At 45.3% G+C, this 25,513-nt stretch overlaps 1 protein-coding gene across 3 annotated transcripts; it reads left to right on the forward strand.

Moving 5' to 3' along the window:
* Positions 1–8,119: 8,119 nt before the first annotated feature.
* On the forward strand, positions 8,120–25,016 carry SIGLECL1 (SIGLEC family like 1). Of its 3 annotated transcripts, none has more exons than XM_033224283.1 (6): positions 8,120–8,613; positions 18,952–19,164; positions 20,753–21,034; positions 21,161–21,266; positions 23,073–23,229; positions 24,273–25,016. In XM_033224283.1, exons 2-6 carry the CDS (start codon positions 19,143–19,145, stop codon positions 24,297–24,299), a joined length of 594 nt encoding a protein of 197 aa, XP_033080174.1. In that variant the 5' UTR covers positions 8,120–8,613; positions 18,952–19,142; the 3' UTR covers positions 24,300–25,016. The 3 variants fall into 3 exon arrangements, with proteins under 3 accessions (XP_033080174.1, XP_033080175.1, XP_033080176.1); XM_033224284.1 differs by having other exon boundaries at positions 19,042–19,164; XM_033224285.1 differs by lacking the exon at positions 20,753–21,034 and having other exon boundaries at positions 8,128–8,613.
* The last annotated feature ends 497 nt before the right edge of the window (positions 25,017–25,513 follow it).

A 25,513-nucleotide genomic window follows, 5' to 3' on the forward strand; every position in this document is an offset into this window, starting at 1 on the left:
ACCCAAATGTCCATCAACTAATGAAGGAATAAACAAAATCTGGTACATTCCCGCAATGCAATATCATTCAGTCATTTAAAAAAGGACCGAAGTACCCATACATGATACGTGTATGAACTTCGAAAACATCACCCAAATGAAAGAAGTCAGACATTAAAGATCACGTATCATATGATTCCATTGATATGAAATGTCTAGAATAGGAAGTATATTTCTGGAGGCAGAAAGTAGATTGGTGGTTGCCAGGGGCTTCGAGGACGGCAGTGACTGCTTAGTGGGTACACACTTTCCTTTTGGAGCAATGAAAATGTTTAGAACCAAATAGAGGTTGTGGTTACACAACATTGTGCGTGTACTAAATGCCACTGAGTTGTTCACTTTAACATGGTTCGTTGTATGTAATATGAATTTTACTTCAATAAAAAATGATAAGAATAATTTAAGCTTTCAAGGCAGACCTCCAGGATCTGAACATCTGCCTCACCACTGAACCTCCTGCTACTTCTATTTGCTTATCTGTTCAATGGGGATAATAGCACCACTTAGTTCATTGGTTCATCCTGAGGAGTCAATGAATCAATGCTTGACGGAGTGGCTGATGCTTGCCAAGCCCCCAGCTCTTGGGGGCTGGTCAAAGTGAACTCAGCCCCCGGCCAAATTCTTCAAGGTAATGATTTGATTCACTAAATGACCTCAGGTTTCCAGCTATATCCTTGTGGCACCAGGCTTTCTACCTGCGCCCTGATTACATGGGTGACCCTCTGGTCACAGGGAAAAGTGATGTGCAAGATAGCAAAAGAGAAGTATAAAGTCTACTTTTTTTTTTTTTTTTGAGATAGAGTTTTTCACTCTTGTTGCCCAGGCTGGCCTGCAATGGCGTGATCTCAGCTCACTGCAACCTCCGCCTCCCGGATTCAAGCAATTCTCCTGCCTCAGCCTCCCAAGTAGCTGGGATTACAGGCGCCTGCCACTACACTCAGCTAATTTTTTGTATTTTTAGTAGAGACGGGGTTTCACTATGTTGGCCAGGCTGGTCTTGAACTCCTGACCTTGGACGATCCGCCCACCCTGGCCTCTCAAAGTGCTAGGACTACAGGCGTGAGCCACCTCACCCAGCCATATAAAGCCTATTTTAAGTCTCCATGGCCATGGCCAGAGTTTTGTTTCACTTCTCCCTTTCCCTCTTCACCCATTCCTGTAAGTCAACAAGTTCCTGGCCTGTACGCTTCCCCTTACTCTCAGATCCAGGTCCCATCTTGACCTCTCTTCCCCAGAACATGACAAAAGCCTTCTCCCCAGCCTCTGGGCTCCAGTCTCACCCCACCAAGTCCATCACCAAAACCATCAGCAATGGGAGCTTTCTAATACTCACCTCTAACCCTGTATCTCTCTTTCTAAATATCCTCCCATGCCTGCCCCTTTGCCTCAAGATGACGTTCTGACTCTAAGTGAGAGTTATTCAAGACTTTTCTCAGGCCAGGAACAGTGGCTCATGCCTGTAATCCCAGCACTTTGGGAGGCTGAGGCAGGAGGATTGCTTGAGGCCAGGAGTTGACACCAACCTGGACAACATAGAGAGACCCTGTGTCTACAAAAGCAAAGTTATAGTCCCAACTACTTGGGAGGCTGAGGTGGGAGGATCCCCTGAGCCCAGGGGTTCAAGGTTATAGTGAGCTAGATCACACCACTGCACTCCAGCCTGGGTAACAGAGTGAGACCTTGTCAAAAAAAAAAAAAAAAAAAAAAAAAAAGGCTGGGTGCCGTGGCTCACACCTGTAATCCCAGCACTTTGGGAGGCTGAGGCAGGCAGATCATAAGGTCAAGAGTTTGAGACCAGTCTGGCCAACATGATGAAACCCTGTCTCTACTAAAAATACAAAAATTAGCCAAGCGTGGTGGTTTGCACCTGTAGTCCCAGCTACTTGGGAGGCTGAGGCAGGAGAATCGCTTGACCCTGGGAGGCAGGGGTTGCAGTGAGCTGAGATCATACCACTGCACTCCAGCCTGGGCGACAGAGCGAGACTCTTTCTCAAAAAAAAAAAAAACTCTTTACAATCTCACCCTCAGCCACCATCCCTCACACATCTCAGCCTAGAGATCGTGTGTCCCTCTGTGCCTCTGCATGCTTCCTACATGTGGTTCTGTCTCATTGCAATATTGTCCCCTGCCCTCCTCCTTTGCAGCACACATTCATCCTTTGAGAGCTGGTTCAAACATCACTTCCTCAGATAAGCTGCATTGCCTCCCCTCTCCTCTCTCCCAGCCCCTATACTTTCCCACAGTTTGGATTAGAGCAGAGTTTATTAACTGTTGTTGGTACGTCAGTTCAGGTTCTTGACTTTGTGGCACAAAAGAATTTGAGAGGGAATCCAAAGTAAGAGTAGGCAAAGAAGTTTATTGCAAAGCCAAAGTACACCCTGAGAGGCAGAGGGAGGTAGAGACAGCCTGTGGCATCTCAAGGTAATTCCTTTCATGGGAGTTATACATACACATTCATAAAATATTGGTGAGTCAAGCATGAAAAGTATGCACTCAGCATCTCCGCGCTCCAACACGCATTGCATGTATCATTAGCATATAAAATCTCCACCTAGGGGTGTGTTTTCCACTATTAAAATGAGGAAAAGGTCACTATAAGCTAAACCTTGAGCCTAGCTGCACATGCAGGACCCTGGAGAAGTTCCCAGTTCACCCACGGCAGGAATTTGCAGCTCCCAGCTTCTTGGGCTTTGGTGTTGATTGGCTGGAGATTGGGGAAATTACATCATGAATAAGTAGCGTTTGTTCTCTTTCCCAGGCCATATTGAGTAACAGGAACTTGCAACCATCTGGTGGTCTGCTGGTAGCCTGTAGGACTGTTTATCTTGCAAAAGAGTTAGGTGCCGACTCACTAGGGTGCAAGCCAAAGGAGCCTGCTTGGAAAGGGATCCATGGGGCTTCGCATAAGGAGACAAGTCAGTATGGCCTCCTCACCTTACTTACCCTGCCTCCCAACCTCAACACTATTCATATTCTGGCATTTGAGGCTGAATAATTCTTTGGTGATGGTGGTTAGGGGAGGGTGTGGCAGGCCACGTCTCCCTAATGGCTGGCTGAACAGGCAGGCCTCCATAACAACTGTCTCAGCACTGATTGAGTGGTTAAGTTAAATCTTAAAAGCTGACAGAGCCAGTGCCCTCATACAAAGGCTGGAATGTAACAAAAGCCCACCAAGAGTTTTGCCCAGGCCTTTTCTGGGCCTTGAGCATGACAAGATAATGAAGGAATTCTTAACAGGACCTGTTTAGGATTAAACAAGTTTTATTGGAGGTCTGGAGAAACTCCTCAAGCCTCCACAAACGAGTTTACTGGGGGTCTGAAGGAACTCCCCAAACCTCCATGGTTTAGCAGGAGACAAGATAAGGGTAATCACCCCAGCACCTGGACCCATTTATGAGGAAAGACAGAGACCCTCTCATATTGTTGTATATTGTTTTATACTCAGTACCTGTTTTAAGAAAAAACAATGAAGTAAAACCAAAGACAGGCAGCCCAGCGCCAGGCCCGGAACCAGGCCCAGGTCTGCCTGGCCTAAACCCAGTAGTTAAAAATCAACTCATGACTTAGAAACCGTTGTTCCTGACATTGTATGGAAGAACATTGTGAAACTTCCTGCTCTGTTCTGTTTCTCTCTGACCACCAGTGCATGCAGCCCCTGTCACGTACCCCCTGTTTGTTCAAATCAATCATGACCCTTTCATGTAAAATCTTTAGTGTTGTGAGCCCTTAAAAGGGACAGAAATTGTGCACTCAGAGAGCTCGGATTTTAAGGCAGTAGCTTGCCGAAGCTCCCAGCTGAGTAAAGCCCTTCCTTCTACAACGCGGTGTCTAAGAGGTTTTGTCTGTGGCTCGTCCTGCTGCATTTAGATTAAGTAAATTTACTGAGGCTCCAGAGGAAGCTCTTCAGGACTGAGATCTTAGTTATGGATTGGAATAAGTTAATCGCTTACGTCTTTAGATGAATTCACACTTACATGTAGACAAATAGCTCACAAGGTATACAAGCTCTGGAACACTTTGTAATTTTGAGTTGGTCTGGCAATATTTTCCAGGTCTTCTCCCTGTACCCAGTTACAGAAATAAACTCCCTTCTCTCCCATTTCACCTGGATCTTGTCATTGGGCTAAGAGAATAAGCAGCCTGACCCTTGGTTTGGTCGGGGAACAAGAGTGCATTGTGAGATGTTGAGCAGCATCTCTAGGTTGTAGGTTGTACACACAAGATGTCAGTAGCTCCCGTAGCCCAGTTTTGACAACCAAAAAGGACTCCAGACATTGTCAGGTGTCTATCAGGGCACAAAAAAGCACCCAATTGAGACACACTGAACTACAGCCTTCCTCCTCTGTATTCACGTAGACAATTGAACAAAATGAACTTTCTCTAGTTCTTCTTTTCAAGGTCTTTTCAAAAAAAGAAACTGCCAATTTCTTCTTCTTCTTTTTTTTTTTTTTTTGAGATGGAATCTGGCTCCATAGCCCAGGCTGGAGTGCATTGGCGTGATCTTGGCTCACTGCAATCTCTGCCTCCCAGGGTCAAGCGATTAAAATTTTCACTTCCTTCACAGTGGCCAAAAATTAGAAGCAACCCAAATGTCCATCAACTAATGAAGGAATAAACAAAATCTGGTACATTCCCGCAATGCAATATCATTCAGTCATTAAAAAAAGGACCGAAGTATGGATACATGCTACAACGTGTATGAACTTCGAAAACATCACCCAAGTGAAAGAAGTCAGACATTAAAGATCACGTATCATATGATTCCATTGATATGAAATGTCTAGAATAGGAAGTATATTTCTGGAGGCAGAAAGTAGATTGGTGGTTGCCAGGGGCTTCAAGCAATTCTGCTGTCTCAGTCTCCCAAGTAGCTGGGACTACAGGCGCCTGCCACCACGCCCGGCTAATTTTTGTATTTTTAGTAGAGACGCAGTTTCACCTTGTTGATCAGGCTGGTCTTGAACTTCTGACCTCAGGTGATCCACCCGCCTTGGCCTCCCAAGTTAAAAGGAAAACTTTTATAAGGTATTCCTGAAATCAAAACAAAGAAAATAGTTTCACTTGGTTGAAGGAGAACAGTAGCCTTAAAGTTTGTAATTAGAGGTCAACTGGCGGTTTCTGATTGGTAAAGTATCTACTCAGAGGTTAGTAGGCAGTTTCAATCGGTTAAGCCTAAGTTTCATTTTTCTAGGATACAACCATTCACTTTGAGTTAGGTTTCAATTTGCTTACTTGGAAACAAAGGTCTTGGAGCCATCTCAGCCTAATGGCTTCCCAGTTAGTTATTTTGATAATTGGGAGAGCTCAAGTTCATGCGGTAAGGTTTGGGAAAGGGACAGAAATAGGTAACTTACTAAAACACAGTATGATAAGATTCCTATAAAGATGGCAAGGGATATAAATTATGAGGATAATTATGGCCTAGAGTCTGGGGACCCAAGGGCAAGAGATTTCTGGGGTGGGAAAGAAGTTAGAAAAGGCGGCCGGGCGCGGTGGCTCAAGCCTGTAATCCCAGCACTTTGGGAGGCCGAGACGGGCGGATCACGAGGTCAGGAGATCGAGACCATCCTGGCTAACACAGTGAAACCTCGTCTCTACTAAAAATACAAAAAACTAGCCAGGCGAGGTGGCGGGCGCCTGTAATCCCAGCTACTCGGGAGGCTGAGGCAGGAGAATGGCGTGAACCCGGGAGGCAGAGCTTGCAGTGAGCTGAGATCCGGCCACTGTACTCCAGCCCGGGCGACAGAGCCAGACTCCGTCTCAAAAAAAAAAAAAAGAAGTTAGAAAAGGCTTCTCAGAGGAAGCTCCTTTCTAACTGCACCTTGAAGGGAAAGCAAGAGCCAGCCAAGCAGAGAAGAGAAGAAAGCAGTTTAAGTATTGATAATATCAGTTACAAAGCAAGGAGGTAGAAGAGGGCCTGGCAGATGTTTGGGTGATAGCAGTCAGTCTGCCACAGCTAGGGTAAAGGGAACAAAGTCAGGTCCCCTCTCGGGAAGTCTATCTGGGGCCTGCTCTGCAAGAGCCATGCAGTAAGGCCCTGGAGGGTGAACATCATCCTTCAGTCTGTCACATTAAAAAAAAAAAAGGCACATAAATAAAGCAAGATTTTATCTAAAACAATTTTTCCAATAAAGGGAGAAGAACCTTTGCAGGAGTGGAAGGGGAACTACTGCAACACGGAGGTGGTGACTGTTGTAATAGGCAGTGGAGGTCTCCTATGTACCACAAAACAAAACCAAAAAGTGAGCTTCTATTCTAGTGGCACAAGCTAAGGGAGGAGACCACCCCTCATATCATCTTATGCCCAATTTCTGCCTCCAAAGAAAGAAGAAGTAAAAACGAAAAGGCAGAAATGAAATTCACAAGCAGACAGCCCGGTGCCACATCCTGGGCCTGGTAGTTAAAGATCGACCCCTGACCTAATCCATTCTGTTATCTGTAGATTACAGACATTGTATGGAAATGCACTGTGAAAATCCCTATCCTGTTTTGTTCCGATCTAATTACCCGTGCATGCAGCCGCCAGTCACGTACCCCATGCTTGCTCAATCAATCACGACCCTCTCACATGCACCCCCTTAGAGTTGTGAGCCCTTAAAAGGGACAGGAATTGCTCACTCGGGGGGCTCAGCTCTTGAGACAGAAGTCTTGCCGATGCCCCCGGCCAAATAAACCCCTTCCTTCTTTAACTCGGTGTCTGAGGAGTTTTGTCTGTGGCTCGTCCTACTACAAAACCATAAACCAAAGTATCATTAGCAAATGATATTTAGCAAAGACTGTTTTTGTTACAGGAAAGGGGTTCTGATCCAGACCCCAAGAGAGGGTTCTTGGATCTCACGCGAGAAAGAATTCAGGGCTATTTCATAGAGTAACGTGAAAGCAAGTTTATTAAGAAAGTAAAAGAATAAAAGAATGATTACTCCATAGACAGAGCAGCCCAGAGGGCTGCCAGTTGCCCATTTTTATGGTTATTTCTTGATGACATGCTAAACGAGGGGTGAATTATTCATGCCTCCCCTTTTTTAGACCATATAGAGTAACTTCCTGACGTTGCCATGGCATTTGTGAACCCTCCGGGTGTTGGTAGGAGTGTAGCAGTGAGGATGACCAGAGGTCACTCTCATCATTTTGGTTTTGGTGGTGTTTGGCTGGCTTCTTTTTTTTTTTTTTTTTTCCTTTTGAAACAGAGTCACACTCTGTTGCCCAGACTGGAGTGCAGTGGTGCGATCTCGGCTCACTGCAACCTCCACCTCAGGGGGTCAAGTGATTTTCCTGCCTCAGCCTCCCAAGTAGCTGGGGTTACAGGTGCCTGTCACCACGCCCAGCTAATTTTTGTATTTTTAGTAGACAGGGTTTCGCCATGTTGGCAGGCTGTTCTCAAACCCTTGACCTCAGGTGATTTGCCCGTGTCGGCCTCCCAAAGTGTTGGGATTACAGGCGTGAGTCATCGCACCCAGCCTTGGCTGGCTTCTTTACTGCAACCTGTTTCATCAGCAAGGTCTTTATGACCTGTATCTTGTGCTGATCGCCTGTATCATCCTGTAACTTAGAATGCCTTAGACCTCTGGGAATGCAGCCCAGTAGGTCTCAGCCTCATTTTACCCAGCTCCTATTCAAGACGGTGTTGCTCTACCTCAAATGCCTCTGTCATTTTGAAAGCGTAATGGGTAAGAAAGTGCGTGACGGATAAAGTGTGAGAAAAAATAAACAGGGTTAAACAACAGGAACGGAGTCCTCAGGGTTGGAGAGGAGCGTGGTTTCATCAGCATGGGCTGGAAAGGCCTTGCTGAGAAGAAAATTGGCACCCACAACTATCCTGGCACCGCCCCTGGCTGCGGATTGGCTCAAGCCCTCAAGATCCAATTGGGCACAAAGGTTGGAGGATGGAGTTGCAGTTGCAGTTCCTGATTGACTCTGGCAGCTGTGCATCAGCTCCCAGGGGCACAAGCCTGTGGAGGCAATGCTTCTTCTGCCTTGTTGATTGGCTGTAAAATAAGCTCATGTAGCCTCTGATTGGCTGTAAAGTGAGCCCATGCAGCCGCTGGTTGGCTGCGGGTGGACGCACTCACCTAACGATGCGAGCTAGCAGGTCCTGCGGCTGCTATGCAGCCTCTCAGGCCTCTCTCTCTGTGCAGCCGACTATCACGCCCCTCACGCCGCTATCTCTGAGGATCCCTAGTCGCACAAGGCCGTGCCTGGCCTGTTGGCGTCCCTGGCGGTTGTTGGGTCCCTGGCAGTTGTTGGCGGTTGTTGGGTTCCTTCACTGAACCTGCACTAACTGGGCTTCCAGTCAGCATCGGTCAGTGGATCCTTGGGCCGTGGGGCAGCCGCAGGTCGGTTAGGCCACCAGGGCGGCTCTCGTGCCAGTGAGGCCCCTGTGAGCCCTTTGAACAGACAGAGGCTAAATCTGGATCAGTCAGGCGGTGAGATTAAGCATAGTCAGGGAGTTCGCCAGGAGCCAGTGACCGCGTTCCTCAGCCTCCACCACGTCAGTCACCTGGTCAGCCCGAGGGCAGCTGGGGCGACATCCGTCTACCAAGAAGATAAGCAAGCGGCCCGTGGGTTCACAATCAGGTCAGTGCCCTTATGAGTCAACGGTTAGTCCCTTTGAAAATCAGTTCATGGGCCGGGCGCGGTGGCTCAAGCCTGTAATCCCAGCACTTTGGGAGGCCGAGACGGGCGGATCACGAGGTCAGGAGATCGAGACCATCCTGGCTAACACGGTGAAACCCCCTCTCTACTAAAAAAAAATAAAAACTAGCCGGGCGATGTGGCGGGCGCCTGTAGTCCCAGCTACTCGGGAGGCTGAGGCAGGAGAATGGCGTGAACCCAGGAGGCGGAGCTTGCAGTGAGCTGAGATCCGGCCACTGCACTCCAGCCTGGGCGACAGAGCAAGACTCCGTCTCAAAAAAAAAAAAAAAAAAAAAAAGAAAATCAGTTCATGAGAAAATCCACTCCCTTCAGAGCCTGCCCTGTTCATTGTTTAATTAGGCTCCTGTTAAGTCGGTCTCTTGGTAAGTTACACCCCTGCAAGGCACCCAGTCATTGATCACACAGTTATCCCGTGTTGTGTCTATCGCTTTCGTTGGTAATCATCCTGGCTTTCCCTAGAAAATCGTTTTCCTCACCATAAATAGGTCAGTCATTAGTAAGTCAGCCCTTCCCTTAGGAAGCCGAACACCTTTGCATCATTCACACCCTGCTAAGGAAATACACAGATGGAAGTGTGCTGAGAACAGAGAATATCCTGGAGCCCTTTGGAACAAGAGACAGAAGGAAAATTGAGAGGCTGGGTGCAGTGGCTCACGTCTGTAATCCTAGCACTACGGGAGGCCGAGGCCGGGGGATCACTTGAGGTCAGGAGTTGGAGATCAGCCTGGCCAACATGGTGAAACCCCGTTTCTTCTAAAAATACAAAAATTAGACGGGTGTGGTGGCCCGTGCCTGTAGTCCCAGCTACTTGGGAGGTTGAAGCAAGAGAATCGCTTGAACCCCGGAGGCAGAGGTTGCAGTGAGCCAAGATCATGCCACTGCACTCCAGCCTGGGCAACACAGCGAGACTCTGTCTCAAAAAAAAAAGAAAAAGGAAAGGAGAATATAATGGGTGCATGAGGAGTCATCACATGTATGCTCTAAAGCCGATGGAGAGAAGAAAGAAGAAATCAGAATTTTGTAGTTAAATGGATCATTACATCTCCAGCAGTAAAACCCACTCATGTTACACATGAGGAGAAAGAGGAGGGTAAAATACTTGACCACAGTTATTCAGTGCTTTACTGGCAAATCCTGGGCCAGGACCTAGGCAAGGCTCATTCCAGCCATCTAACATGGACTTTTAAATGGGAGAAAGGAGAAGGAAAAAAAAAATTGACAATGCAGAAAGTGGATATGTGGCGTGAAGGAGAGAGGCATTTAATGACCTGGAAACCTGGGTGACATCTTTTTTATGTGAGAAGGAAAAAGGGCAGTCAGTCTGGAAGCTAAGGGTTGGGAGCACAGACCACTCAGAGAGGTCCTGTAAAACATGTAGAAATATGGAACAGGAAAGGAGAGGGCTGGTTCCAGAACTCTGGGAAGGGATTAGGGGTGGCCAAGAGTGGTCCCAGGCTGAGTGTGTTGGCTCATGGCTGTACTCCCAGCACTTTGGGAGGCTGAGGTGAGAAGATTGCTTGAGCCCAGGAGTTTGTAAGACCAGCCTGGGTAACATAGTGAGACTCTGTCTCTACAAAAAAAACTTTTAATTAGCTGAACGTGGTGGTTTGTGCCTATAGTCCCAGCTGCTCTGGAGGCTGAAGTGGGAGGATCACTTGAGCCTGGAAAGTTGAGGCTGCAGGGAGCCGTGTTAGTGCCACTGCACCCCAGACCCTGTATTTAAAAAAAATGAAAAAGTGGTTCCAAGTCAAATGCTGATAGGAGCCAAGCAGGGAACCTAATACATAGTAAATAACATTTTTTGAGTGCTTACCAAATGTGAGGTTCTGTTCTACTGACTCATTTAATCTTAACAACAACTCTAACATGAGTGCTATTATTATCCATGTTTTTAAAATGAGCAAATAGGCCTAGAGAGAAGTGAAGCCACTTGCACACTATAAAACAGCTAACCTTCGTATCTAGGCAATTTGACTTGAATTTAAAAAAAGAGAGAGAAGCCAGTTGTTTGAATTTTTTGTGAAGTGCCCTGATTATTAAATGTTATCCCATTTTAAAAGTTAATTTTAAAAAGTAAACATTTGTGGGCCAAACAAAACTCATCTGTAAGTGTTTTTAGTCTCTGAAGCAGGCTGACAGTGAGGGAAGTGACTTACCCAGAATCACCCAGAAAGTAGCTACAAAAATTAGGTCTTCTGACTTTTGGTCCACTTCCAGGAAAAATCTAAGTATACTGTGTGTCACATCAGGGTTAGCTGATTTATTCTTATATTTTATTCATGAGGAAATGGACTTGGAGAGGAGAATGAACTTCACCATGCTTATACAGCAGTTTTTAAGGCAAAATAGAATCATGAAAAAGACACCACATTTATAGTCAAAGGTTGAGTCTGAAATCTATCAGCCTAATGGCTGCATATCTTAGGGCCAGTCATAGTGCTTTTGTGGAGCTCTGCCTTCCTTTTTGATGTGTTAATAATGAGATGTACCTCACAGCATTCTTGAGACTAATATAAAAGTTAGATAAAATTTCTGTCTCTAGTGTTGTAAATGGCAACCATAGTTTCTCATTAGATGTTAACCAAAAAAGTAGTTAGTAGTCATAGCATGATTCAGTCAATCAGAATTGATTCACAGCAGGGCATAGTGGCTCATGTCTATAATCCTAGCACTTTGGGAGGCTAAGGTGGGAGAATTGCTTGAGCCCAGGATTTCAGAACCAGCCTGGGCAATATAGCAAGACTCGACTCTCTCTCTACAGAAAATAATTTTTTAAATTAACTGGGTCTAGTGGTGAGCCCTTAAAGTCCCAGCTACTCAAGAGACTGATGTGGGAGGACTACTTGAGCCCAGGAGTTCGAGGCTGTAGGGAGCTGTGATTGTACCACTGCACACCAGCCAGAGTGACAGGGTGAGGCTCCATCCCTTTAAAAAAAAAAAAAAGGATTGATTCACAGTAACCAAATAGTAGAAACAACCCAAATGCCATCAACTGATGAATGGATAAACAAAATGTGATATACCATACAATGGAATATTATTCAATGATAAAAACGAAAAGATAATTTTGCCAGAATAGGCAAATTAAGTTACGCTGTCCATGACTCCACAGGGAGAGGATAACTAGAAGCTTTGTGTGGGGAACTTCTGGACTCTGCCCTGTGTGTCTTCCCTTGGCTGATTTTAATCTCTATCCTTTAGTTGTAGTAAACAGTAATCACGAGTATAACAACTTTCAGTGAATTCTGTGAGTACTTCCAGTGAATTACCAAACCTAAGGGTAGTCTTGGGGCTCCAAAAACCTGCAAATGATTTGAGAAATGAGGGTAATCAGGGATCCTTGATATCTTCAGTTGGTGTCAGAAATGAGGGGATCTTGTGGACCATTCCCTAACTTTTCAGTTGTATCAGAAATGGGATTCACCAGAACAGCCCTGACTCACTGAAACATATGGTTTGAGAAGAGGAAGCATGTGAAGTCAGGATGATGAGCCTTTGATACCTGGACTGTCCTGTGGTTACCTTAGGTATAGAAATGCAGCTGTTCTGCAAACAGTTACAGGAGATAAAAGTTACCACTGCTTTTTCAATACAATGGATCCAACCCCTAAGAAACTGACTCACTGGATGCATAAGGAAACAAACCAAATAGACAATCCCTTGGCTATTTTTATCTGTAATGGTTAAAATGAAAGTGGCTGAGGCGGATCCTGATGCTGGCCCAATTGAGCTACAGCTGCTAGCCTCGGGGCCACTGCTAAAGGGAAAGTTAGGCTGAAATGACAGATGGCAAAGAAAATTAGAGTGATTCACCAGAGAGTGAGAAAAGACGAACATTTCCAAGAGGGTGGAAATCTTGAAACAGTTATTAGGAAATGAGATGAGTTAAGCAGACATTGAGGGAGTCAAAACAAAGGTCTCAATGGAGCACTCTTAGAAATTAGGTGGAACAGTGAGAACCCAGACTGGCCCTCCAGTGTTGAAGGGCCCCCATCAAGTCTGCTATATTTACCCTAGTTTGGAGGAATTTTTGTTTTTGTTTTTGTTTTTGAGACGGAGTCTCGCTGTGCCGCCCAGGCTGGAGTACAGTGGCCGGATCTCAGCTCACTGCAAGCTCCGCCTCCCGGGTTGACGCCATTCTCCTGCCTCAGCCTCCCGAGTAGCTGGGAGTACAGGCGCCCGCCACCTCGCCCGGCTAGTTTTTTGTATTTTTAGTAGAGACGGGGTTTCACCGTGTTAGCCAGGATGGTCTTGATCTCCTGACCTCGTGATCCGCCCGTCTCGGCCTCCCAAAGTGCTGGGATGACAGGCTTGAGCCACCGCGCCCGGCCTTAGTTTGGAGGAATTTTTAAAGCCAGAAGGCAAACATGACAATGAGAAATCTGACCTCAGATCTCCTGAGGGGACGAACTTGTGATCTAATCAAGACAAATGACAAAAGGGCCTGGGTTGCTGGGCCTGACCCCTGAGGACCAAAGTCATAGGCACATTAGCGGTATAGTAGTCGGGGTGGATAAGAGATAGTTCTGGGACTCATGTGGGAGCCTTATACTCTGCGATTCCAAAAAGGTTGGTGAAATTCTAATAGCATCTATGGTTAGATTGCGAAGGCATAGGATTGCAAAAGTGGACGAGATCAGGTGAAACTTTTTTTTTTTTTTTTTTTTGAGACGGAGTCTCGCTCTGTCGCCCGGACTGGAGTGCAGTGGCCGGATCTCAGCTCACTGCAAGCTCCGCCTCCGGGTTGACGCCATTCTCCTGCCTCAGCCTCCCGAGTAGCTGGGAGTACAGGCGCCCGCCACCTCGCCCGGCTAGTTTTTTGTATTTTTAGTAGAGACGGGGTTTCACCGTGTTAGCCAGGATGGTCTTGATCTCCTGACCTCGTGATCCGCCCGTCTCGGCCTCCCAAAGTGCTGGGATGACAGGCTTGAGCCACCGCGCCCGGCCTTAGTTTGGAGGAATTTTTAAAGCCAGAAGGCAAACATGACAATGAGAAATCTGACCTCAGATCTCCTGAGGGGACGAACTTGTGATCTAATCAAGACAAATGACAAAAGGGCCTGGGTTGCTGGGCCTGACCCCTGAGGACCCAAAGTCATAGGCACATTAGCGGTATAGTAGTCGGGGTGGATAAGAGATAGTTCTGGGACTCATGTGGGAGCCTTATACTCTGCGATTCCAAAAAGGTTGGTGAAATTCTAATAGCATCTATGGTTAGATTGCGAAGGCATAGGATTGCAAAAGTGGACGAGATTCAGGTGAAACTTTTTTTTTTTTTTTTTTTGAGACGGAGTCTCGCTCTGTCGCCCGGACTGGAGTGCAGTGGCCGGATCTCAGCTCACTGCAAGCTCCGCCTCCCGGGTTTACGCCATTCTCCTGCCTCAGCCTCCTGAGTAGCTGGGACTACAGGCGCCCGCCACCTCGCCCGGCTCGTTTTTGTATTTTTAGTAGAGATGGGGTTTCACCGTGTTAGCCAGGATGGTCTCGATCTCCTGACCTCGTGATCCGCCCGTCTCGGCCTCCCAAAGTGCTGAGATTACAGGCTTGAGCCACCGCGCCCGGCCTCAGGTGAAACTTTGGATGAAAATTGGAATGTTCGGACAGACTGTGTGAATGTATTATGTGAATGTATTGACCTCAATGTATTATGAGAAAGGATATTGTATCCAACTGGGGAAGAGTTCCCCTGCATACTATTGTAAAACAGAAGGCATGTAAATCTTCCCTTCAACCAATATTGATTGAATATGCTAAATAGGAACCAATAAGATTGCCTACGCCCACACTAATTGTTCATTTGAAACAGTACAGGGTATCTGGTGGACAAAACATGTTAGAAGCTTAATGTTTGGTTTATTTAGGCAGACTGGAGCTAAGGCCAGTGAGCACCACCCAGTGGTGAATGCTGGGATTTGGGGCCAGAAAATTTCCATTTGACAGACAACGAGCCTTTTGGGCTTTGAGTCTGCCCCGTCATTGAAGGACATAATAATCCTGACACCTGAAATACTCATGATGTGTTTGTAATGTTGGGACAACACTGTAATAAGAAGGCCATGCCCAAAAGAGTCTCATAATAAAATGGAAATTGTTTATACAGGAACATGCTACCAGGGAAGTGCAAGGAGGCACTCGTTATATTTATGAACAGGTGGCCTCTTTTTCCCTTCTGAAGAGCTGCTAGATCCTATTATTACTTGGATGATGTCTATTAATAGCTCCCGGTTGACCAACTAAGAGCTGTTTGATTTATGGATGACAATTCCAAAGTGAATTAACAACATCCTGTTTGGAAGACTGACACTCGTATTGAGGAAGGTAAAAACAAGTCACTTCAGTGGGCTGAATTGCCTCTGTGTTTGGGTTTTTACCAATTCATGGGCAGTGGCCAATGGCCTGGCCATATGATCAGGCAGATGGGCAATGGAAAGCTGTACTATTAAAAGGACGCCTATATAGGGTACAGCCTTATGGAATTCACTATAGCCAGTATCCAAAAGACCTGTTCATACCCCCTACAAATAATAAAGTAAAAAGAGAAACAGACCTCCTTCCTCCCACAAAGGCAATTAATATCCTACCTTTTATGCTGGACATTTCTTGGCAACTTTTAAAGGATTTTTACGACTTGTGCCTGCGTTCTTAAACACTTGATTTTGCCCATTTTTTTTCAAATTTTAAAGAAATGCTGCCATACATTATTACTCATTTGTGTCTGGCTTTGTTAATTCAATATTTTATTTGTAAGGATGGGCCATGTTGTTGCATCTAGCATTAGCTCATAGGTTTTTGTTGCTGTGTAGTATCTCATTTTAAAAAACTCTGTGTTTACTGGCATTTGGATTGTTTAACGTTTTAGCTATTTTAAATAATACCACTGTAAACATTTTTGCATGATTTTTTGGCATACATATGCACAAACATTTCTATAAAGTATATATCTGGGAGTGGAATTGGGGGTCATAGAGTACGTGTATCTTCTACTTTGATAACTTTGTTGCCCTGATTTATATTTCCACCAATAGTGTGTGAAAGTTGAGGACCACATTCTCACCAAGACTTGATATACTGTCAGTCTTTTAAAATATCCAGCTAGATATGTACTGGTATCTCATGGTTTTAACAGACATTTTGCTGGTTATTAATGAGATTTTAAATATTTTCATGGAAATTTTGTTAAGATCTGTCTTATGATCCAGCTATGGTCAATTTCTGTAAATGTTCTCTGTGTGCTTACAAAGAAATTGTATTCTGCAGTTATTGAATGCAGTATTCTCTCTATATTTTTGGTCCAATTTGCTGATCAAGTTGTTGAAATCTTTATATATTCCAATAGTCTGTTTGTTCTATCAGTTTCTGAGAGAAAAGTGATTAAAATGCCACACTACTATTGTGGATGTCTGTTTCTCTTTTTATTTTTGTAGATTTTTTTGCTTTATATATTTTTGGACTATGTTAATAGGCAAACACAAATTTTAAATATATACTTTATTCCTGTTAATGTCATCTTATCATTAGGAGATATGCCATTCTATCTTTGGTAATGCCTCTTGCTTCAAGTCTGCTTTATGGGATGTTAATGTAGGTATGTCTACATTACCTGGTTTTCTAGTTGGTATTTGCTTGGTATATGTTTTCATTCTTTGGTTTTTTAACTGTCCTTTACATTTATGCTTTGGTTGTGTCTTTTGTAAACAGCATAGAGTTTGGCTTTGGTTCTTTTTTCCAATATGGTGATCTTAGATTCATAACTGGATAATTTTAAGCCATTTATATTTAGTTAAATCATTGATGTATTGGGATTTAAATCTAACATCTAGGTACATGATCTCTACTTGTCCCAACCGTTCTATATTCCCTTTTGTATCCTTTCTGTTTGTTTCTCTGTCTTTATTTTCAAACAAGCTTTTAAATCAAAGTACACTTTTATACAGAGAAGTATTACTACAGATAGTAAGCATACAATCAAATGATCACAAAGGGAGCAGACCAGTGTAACCACCATTGAGGTCAGGAAATAGAACATTAACAACACCCCAAACACTCCACTCATGTACTACACCATTCATTACCCTCTTTATCCTTGCTATGTTCTGGATGCAAGCATGTTGTATGTGTTGCAAGTATCTTCTCCAGCCCTGTAACTTGCAGTTGTCCTCTCTTAATGGTACCTTTTGATGCAGAAATTAATTCTGATAGTCTATTTTATCCATATTTCCTCATAGCTAGTGCTTTGTGACCCTTTTAAAGAAATCTTTGCTTACCTAAAACTTAACAAGATACTCTCCTATGTTGTATTCAAGAATTCCGCTGACCAATATGGTAGCTACTAGCTACATATGACTATTGAGCCCTTATATTGTGGCTAGTCTGAATGGAAGTGTGCTGTAAGTGTAAAATATATACAAGGCTTTGAAGAGTGTATAAAGAATGTACCAAATCTTACAATTTTGTGTTGATTGCATGTTGAAATACTGGGTTAGGTTCAATATGAATAACCTAGTGAATAACCTAGGTTTCTTTCACTAGGTTAAATGAAACATCTTAAAATTATTTTTAACCATTTCTTCTTTTTTAATGTGGCTACTAGAAAATTTAAAATTATACATGTAGTCCACATTTATAGCTCACATTATATTTCTTCGCACAGCACAGTTCTAGAACAGTGTCCCAATGTCCCTAGAAGTTATTTTTATGTATGACATGAGGTAGAGGTCTTATTTCCTTTCGCTGTATGGCTATCCAGTTATTCTGACACAATTTATTCAGAAGAGAGTCCTTTAACAACTTCTGTGCAGTGCCGTATTTATCCTAAACCAAGTGATCATGTATGTATAGGTATTTTTCTCAACCATATAGCTTGTCCCACTGATATTTTTATTTATCCTTGTGTCAATACCATACTCTCTGAATTACTATGTATGTATGTATTTTATTTACTTACTTACTTATTTTGAGATAGTCTTACTCTGTTGCCCAAGCTACAGTGCAGTGGCGTGATCACGGCTGACTGCAGCCTTGACCTCCCCACCTCTGGTGATCCTCCCACCTTAACCTCTCAAGTAGCTTGGACTACAGGTGTGTACCACCACACCCAGATAATTTTTGTATTTTTTGTAGAAACAGAGTTTTACCATGTTGCCCAGGCTGGAATTACTATGGATTTTTAAGTCATGATATCCAGTAGGAATTGGAATTGGCCCTTTTTTTTTGGAGACAGGGTCCCATATGGTCTCTTTTTTTAATAGAAATTTACTGAGAACAAATTTATTACATAAATATCTACATGGGCTATAAACAGGAACATTGTGCCCTGCTATACAACATTACTTACACCATTCATTTCAAATTTTATGGGAAAACAATTATACTGTGGTGGGGAGATGTTGTTTTACACTTCTCACCAAACTAAACATTATCATATTTTTCCTGAGAGAATGTCAACACTTTTCTATTTTAAGTGATCACACCACTGCACTCCAGACTGGGTGACAGAGAGAGAGAAAGACCCTGTCTCAAAAACAAAAACAAGCCAGGCATGGTGGCTTATGCCTGTAATCTCAGGACTTTGGGAGGCCAAGGTGGGTCAGGTGTTTGAGACCAGCCTGGCCAACGTGGCGAAATCTCATCTCTACTAAAAATACAGTAATTAACTGGCCATAGTGGTGAATACCTGTAATTCCAGCTACTCGGGAGGCTAAGGCAGAAGAGTCGCTTGAATGTGGGAGACAGAGGTTGCAGTGAGCCGAGATTGAGCCACAGCACTCCAGCCTGGGCGACAGAGTAAGATTCTGTCTCAAAAAACAAAAATAAAACAAAGAATAGACTGGGCGCGGTGGCTCACGCCTGTAATCCCAGCACTTTGGGAGGCCAAGGCGGGTGGACCACGAGGTCAGGAGACCGAGACCATCCTAGGTAACATGGTGAAACCCCATCTCTACTAAAAATACAAAAAATTAGCCAGACGTGGTGGGGGGCGCCTGTAGTCCCAGCTACTCGGGAGGCTGAGGCAGTAGAATGGCGTGAACCCAGGAGGCAGAGCTTGCAGTGAGCTGAGATCACACCACTGCACTCCAGCCTGGGCGACACAGTGGGACTCTGTCTCAAAAATAAATAAATAAATAAATAAAAGTAAATACATAAATAAATAAATAAAGAATTAAGGAGACATGACACTGAGGCTTCACAGACTATCTTAGTTGCCTCCCTGTCCCTACATGCTCATGAGCATCTCATCCCATATAATTCCTGCTTCTCCAGGTGAACAGGCCTTCATGATGGCCAGAGACAGAAGCCCCTGACTTGGCTAAAGATACTTTCTGCTCTCCCTATCCCCACATCCTCTTTCAGTTACCCATCATCTCACTCCTTCTGAACCATATGGTTCTGATGTCAGAGCCAGCGTAGTAAAGAGCTTCTGCTATTCCTGAGAACTGTTGCTGCTGCAAGTGATGCTTCCACTGCTACAGCTGGGTAAGTAAGGTGAGAAGCAGCACTGGAGGGGTGTTTGGAAGCCAAGACTCCAGGGTCTGGGTGTTGGCGGGGGCAGAGGATGGACTATGGAGGCACAGAGAAAGAGGACATACGGGCATAAGTACCAAATAGTCAACGTGAATTAGACATCTTCTGTGTGTCAGATTTTGACAGGACTGGGGTGTCTGAAGCACATAGCAAACTGGGCAAGGGAGAGGGATTGAGGGTATGGGTGCTATGAAGGCATGAGAGCACTAAGAGCTGTTTCAGACATTACTGGAAGCCCTGAAGTTAAGTTTTTCAGCATTTCCATGGGCACACTTTGCCAGATGGAAAAGACAATTCAGAGGACAGCCAAAGAGGGGGCCGTACATGAGAGTCCCCCACAAATTCCTCAACAGCACCCCGCAAGTGACTCAGGTGAAGAGACCAAGATCAGGAGCTACTGGTTAGGGGAAAATTACCCCTTTCTTCCAGTAACCTGAAAAAACTTCAATGAAAAAGTGTGTGTCCACACTGAAGACAGATTCCTCATTATTGGAGACCTTGATGGATGTGACCGTTTCTTCCTAATCCATGATATTCATCAAATGGCCATCATGTCCTACCTATTCTAAGTAAAGCAAGGCAGTTTCCAACATTCTTACACAGAAGATACCATGGCCGGGCGCGGTGGCTCAAGCCTGTAATCCCAGCACTTTGGGAGGCCGAGACGGGCGGATCACGAGGTCAGGAGATCGAGACCATCCTGGCTAACATGGTGAAACCCTGTCTCTACTAAAAAATACAAAAAAACTAGCCGGGCAAGGTGGCGGGCGCCTGTAGTCCCAGCTCCTCGGGAGGCTGAGGCAGGAGAATGGCGTGAACCTGGGAGGCGGAGCTTGCAGTGAGCTGAGATCCGGCCACTGCACTCCAGCCTGGGCGACAGAGCGAGACTCCGTCTCAAAAAAAAAAAAAAAAAAAAGAAGATACCATAGTACTCTTGGCTTCCAGTGACTATTCCGCCAAAGGCCACTTGGGACCTGGAAGAAGGAAATTGAGAAAGGTGTTCTATTTATTGAATGGGAAACACTTCACCACGCACCGAGCTGGGTGCACTACAAATCTTGGGGCATTCATTCTTAGAACAATGATAATATGAGATAGGTTCAGCAAATATCCCAATTTTCCAGGCTAGGAAACAGCAATGCTAAGGGGAGTGACTTGTCCAGCAGCATCTAGACAGTAAGTGATGGAGGGAGAATGGATGACAGAGCCTAAGAGGAACGTTGGGGGTGGGAAGAAGAGAAGCAGAGTAGGAGCTCTGGCTTGGACATCTAGCCTTGTGGGGTAGGTGAGGGATCACAGACAATGTAGAGCCTCAGAAAATTTACTTGCCACCCCTCAAGAAGGTCTAGCGATCAGGTTCAGGCCAGACGGGGAGAGAAGATACAGGGGAACTAGTCTGTGAGGCCTGAATCCTGTGGGCTTCCAGAAAGTCCTTCTGAAACTTCTTGTGAATAGCAAGTAAAGAGAAGGCTGCATCCTGGAGAAACTGGAAGAGGGAAGTCAGGATGCCTTGCTGACTCCTGACCCTTCCTCCCCACAGTACCTGCTAAGCTGCTCAACTCCTCTTGCTCCTGGGAGAAGACACTGCAGTGCAGCTGTTCCTTCCATGGGATTCCCACACCCTCTGTGCAGTGGTGGATGGGAGGAGTCCCCGTGGGTGTGGATGGTATGGATGGCAGCCTCCAAGTGACCTCCACCATGCTTGGCCCCTGGGCTAACAGCACCATCAGCCTAACTGAAGAGCCAGAAATGGGCATGAGGCTTCTCTGTGAGGGGAAGAACCAAAACGGAACCCACGCTTTGAGCATCCTACTGATGTCAAGTGAGGGTGGAGGGGGCTGGGTGACTGGGTGAGGCAATAAGTGGGAGGGTGACAGTCACTGGGGCTAGGGAATGGGGCATTGTTTTGGCTCCAATGCCAAACTTCTCACATGCTCTCTGCTTCCAGGACAGAGTTCTTTGGCTTCCCAGGCCTTCGTGAAAGGGCTGATCCAGGGTGCTATCTATGCGGGAATTGTAATTGCGCTGCTCTTCCTCTGCCTCCTCCCTCTCATGTGAGTACCAGGGTTAAAATTCACCCGCAAGCCTACTACCCGGCAGGTCCTGGCTGCAGCCGTGGCACAGAGAGGGCAAAGACAGGACCCCTCCCCTCAAGGAGCTTAGGGTCTAAAGAGGGAAAGAGGTACCAAACATGGTCACCACAATCCAGGGCCATGAGGACTATACAGAGCCATAAAACGGCATCAGAAAACAGACACTTTCAACACACTTTATAACGGAGAAAGCCAAGAAGGGGCTTGGCAGCCCTGGAGAAGGCAGTATCGAGTCCCAGGGTGCTGGCTATGGTGGGCCTGCAGAGCTAAGTACTCATTAGCTTGGTAGAAAGTATTAATAGTACAGGTTGAATATCTTTTTTTTTTTTTTTTTTGAGAACGGAGTCTCGCTCTGTCGCCCAGGCTGGAGTGCAGTGGCCGGATCTCAGCTCACTGCAAGCTCCGCCTCCCGGGTTCCCGCCATTCTCCTGCCTCAGCCTCCGGAGTAGCTGGGACTACAGGCGCCCGCCACCGCACCCGGCTAGTTTTTTGTATTTTTTTAGTAGAGACGGGGTTTCACCGTATTAGCCAGGATGGTCTCGATCTCCTGACCTTGTGATCTGCCCGTCTCGGCCTCCCAAAGTGCTGGGATTACAGGCTTGAGCCACCGCGCCCGGCCCAGGTTGAATATCTAATCCAAAAATCCAAAATCCGAAATGCTCCAAAATCCAAAAGTTCTCGTGGCACCAGCATAATGCCACAAGTAGAAAATTCCGCACCTCGCCTCATGGGATAGTTCAGTGTACACAAACTTTATTTCATGCACAAAATAATTTTAAGTATTATATAAAATTACCTTTAGGCCATGTGTATAAGGTGTATATGAAACATAACTGACTTTTGTTTTTATACTTGGCTCCTATCCCCAAGATATGTCATTATGTATAAACAAATATTCCAAAATCTGAAAAAAAAAAAAAAAAACTGAAATCTGAAACACTTCTGGTCCCAAGCATTTCAGATAAGGGATACCTAACCTTTGTATGCAGATGCCCAGAGGCATGTTTGAGGCATTTCCAGTGTCTTTGTGTAATGTCAGGTGCATTGAGAGTGCCAGGTAATGGCTAAAAATGAGGTTGAAAGACGTCCTTGGTGTTGGTTCACAGGGTGTTAAAACTTAGCTGCATGTATTAGCTAGAAGCATGGAGTGGGAAGGGCTGAGTTGCAGGAAGTCAGGTCAGAGGGTCAGGCAGGGGAGCCTGTCCAGACAGCTTGGACTGAATCCTCAGTTCGGAGCACTGTTAGGAAGACTGCTAAGCTGTGAAGGAAAGCTCGAGCTTGGGGTGGGACACAGATTAGAGAGTGAGAGACAGAAGGTCAGAGGCCAGGCAGGAAGCTGGTACAGCGGACTAAGCAGGAAATAGAAGGCCTGACCTGGGGCACATGATGAGGGGCAGCCAGAGAGGTGGGACTTGGGCATGGCTGGTTATGGGGAGACAAAGATGAAGAGTGAGGTGGCAGGGCAAACTGAGGAGCTATTTTCAAAGTATAATCAACTGGACTTGAAGACCAGTAACAATCTCTCTGCCAGTTGCAAGGCTCTTTCATAGCTGACCTCATCTGAGCCCCACAGCCTAATAAGCAGGGTATCCCCATTATTCAGGGTGTGAAACTAATTCCCAGAGAGGATGTGTGTCTTGCCCTAGGTCATACAGCAAGCTGGTACTGTTGTTGAGGCTTTAAATCAGAAGTTCTGGTCAAGGTAGAGCCCATGTCGGGATTCAGGGAGATGGAGAGCCAGAACCAATCCAAAGCTTATTTCCTTAGAGTGAAACATATCAGAAAGAAGCAGGCGAAGAAAGCTGCAGCAATCCGAGCAAAAAAGAGCTCGAAAGTCAGAGCAAGCCAAGAACTCGAGATGTCTCTCAAGCCTGAGGAACCAGGAAAACCCATAGTCGCCACATTTTCTGAGAGCCAGATATTGGTATGTACCTATCGTGTCTGGAATCTGGTCTATCAGAATACTGATAATAAGACCCATAGGGAAGGGAGCACACAGTGTTTTGAAGGTGTTATCATCTTCAATCTTGCAGGATACCTACCGCTAGAGTGTGCTTTCAGGTCATTTTATAAATAGGAAGCTAAGGCCCAGAGAGGAGAAGGATGAAAGTTAAGAGAAACAATTTAACGAACAATTAAAATCAATTTACACACACACACCAGTACACTGAATCCCCACTGAAAAGGCAGTTGGGGAAAATCCTAATAGCAGTTGTAGCATCAGAGTGGAAACCAAAGGATTTGGTCTCTGAGTGTATGGCTGGCAGCAGTCAGCTTGGTGTAGATGCCACAGGCCAAGTCAGCCTGAAGTGGTTAGAGATTAGGTCAAGCCCAGGTTACTCCTTCATTCACCCTGTACCCCACATCCTCAGCAGGGCTTGGAAGATACAGTGTCTGAAGTTGCTAGGCCTCACTGTTATTTACCGTTTATGATTCTCCAGAATCAGAATTGCCCTGCTGCCCTCCTGACACCCTGCATGAATAGTTAGTGTCCTTTAGTGGATAAACCATCTGTTAATTCCACCAATATTTCCTGCAATATCCCCCAATCTTTGTGCTGGGCAATACTGGGGTCTCAGAAATGGGCCAAACCTAGGCCTTGTTCTCCAAGAGCAGCTAGACTGGTGGAGAAGGCACCTTCACAGTCGGGGATGCTAAGCTAGGGAGTTGTGGTGGTGCAGAAGAGGGAGGGACCAAACCCACCTAAGGAAGTCAGGCGAGATTCCCCGAAGAGTCTGAGGAACAGTCAGTGTTATTGGTACTGAGGATGTACAGAGAGGGGCCAGAGGGAGAAGACCGAGTTGCAGGCTCTAACCATGGGGTTGTGAGGAAGGGCTAAGCCAGTGCTCACTCCATGTTGCTTTAATTCTGTGCACAAAGGGGTGTCATTTTAAGATTTGGATGCCTCAACTCTAGACCTGTTCCAACATTCTTCTTTCTTTGTGCTATTTTGCACCTCGCTTTCAGGAAAAGCAAGATAAACGAGCCAGCTAAGCCTGTGGAACGTGCATCATACCTGGAGTCACCATTATCCCTGGAATTAGAAAAGTCTGCAAAATTTATAGAGCCCACAGAAACCCTGGAGGCTGTAATAAACCTGGAGCCCCTGGACTCTCCTTAGCTCACAAAACCCTCTCAGTTCCCACACATCCCTTACACTCATTCTCCATTGAATAGGGGTTTACTCTCAGACCTAGTCTTAGAGCCTCTGAAGGCAAACTTTGCAATTTGTTGTTTGACTAAACCAGAAGAAATCTGTGCCACCCTGGGAAGGTGTCAAAAGAAGGAAAAATATATGTGACAATATGAATCAAGTCCATCAGCAAGTTGCTTCTGAGCGCCTACTGTGTGCCAGTACCTGAGATATACCTACAAGAGCACCAGGCTTTCAAGCCTTCACATCTGGATGGAATCCCAACTTCAGTGCTTGGTGGCTGTGTATCTTTGGACAAAATCTTTCATTCCCCAACCTTTAAACATCACATGACTCATACCTGGGTGGAGAGTGGGTGAAAAGTACTGTTCAGAGATGCAGGTGAGAAAAAACATGCCGATGGGCCCTGAAGGCCAAGATTCATTGGAGCTTTATCTTGTAGGACCTTATCCTGACTCCCTTAGAATATAAGTTCCAAGAGAACAGGGACTTTTTCTGCCTTGTTTTCTACTTTCATCACCAGCACTCAGAATGATGCCTAAAATACAGTAAGTTCTCAAGAATGTTTGTCAAATGATTTAATTAAGTAATTATAAGCTGTTGTAAGGTTCGTAGCAAGCAAGTAGAGTGACCAGATATATACAAAAACATCATTCCCCTACCCTGACCCCATATATGATAGATTTAGAATGGGTAAGGCTGGAGGTAAAGATGCTAGTTAGGAGGTTATTGCAATAGTCCTTGGCCAGATTGAAAGGCAGGCATGCAAGGAATGAGAAAGGGATTCTGGCATTAGGATGAACCACAGCTGTGTATTGTTCCTCTCAGAATGGATGATAACCTTCCTTCTAGTAGATTTTTTTTCTTTCTTTTTTTGAGATGGAGTTTCGCTCTTGTTTCCCAAGCTGGAGTGCAATGGTGCAATCTCGGCTCACTCCAACCTCCGCTTCCAGGGTTCAAGTGATTCTCCTGCCTCAGCCTCCCGAGTAGCTGGGATTACAGGCACGCACCACCATGCCCAGCTAATTTGTTATAGTTTTAGTAGAGACGGGGT

Source organism: Trachypithecus francoisi, unplaced genomic scaffold (genome assembly GCF_009764315.1).
Source record: "Trachypithecus francoisi isolate TF-2019V2 unplaced genomic scaffold, Tfra_2.0 Lachesis_group12, whole genome shotgun sequence".
Taxonomy (NCBI): Eukaryota; Metazoa; Chordata; class Mammalia; order Primates; family Cercopithecidae; genus Trachypithecus; species Trachypithecus francoisi.

Coding starts and splice junctions, on each gene's coding strand:
- SIGLECL1 (XM_033224283.1), top strand. CDS start 19,143: ATGCTTCCACTGCTACAGCTGG. Junction 21,267..23,072: donor CTCTGCCTCCTCCCTCTCAT/GTGAGTACCAGG, acceptor TTATTTCCTTAG/AGTGAAACATATCAGAAAGA. Junction 23,230..24,272: donor TTTCTGAGAGCCAGATATTG/GTATGTACCTAT, acceptor CCTCGCTTTCAG/GAAAAGCAAGATAAACGAGC.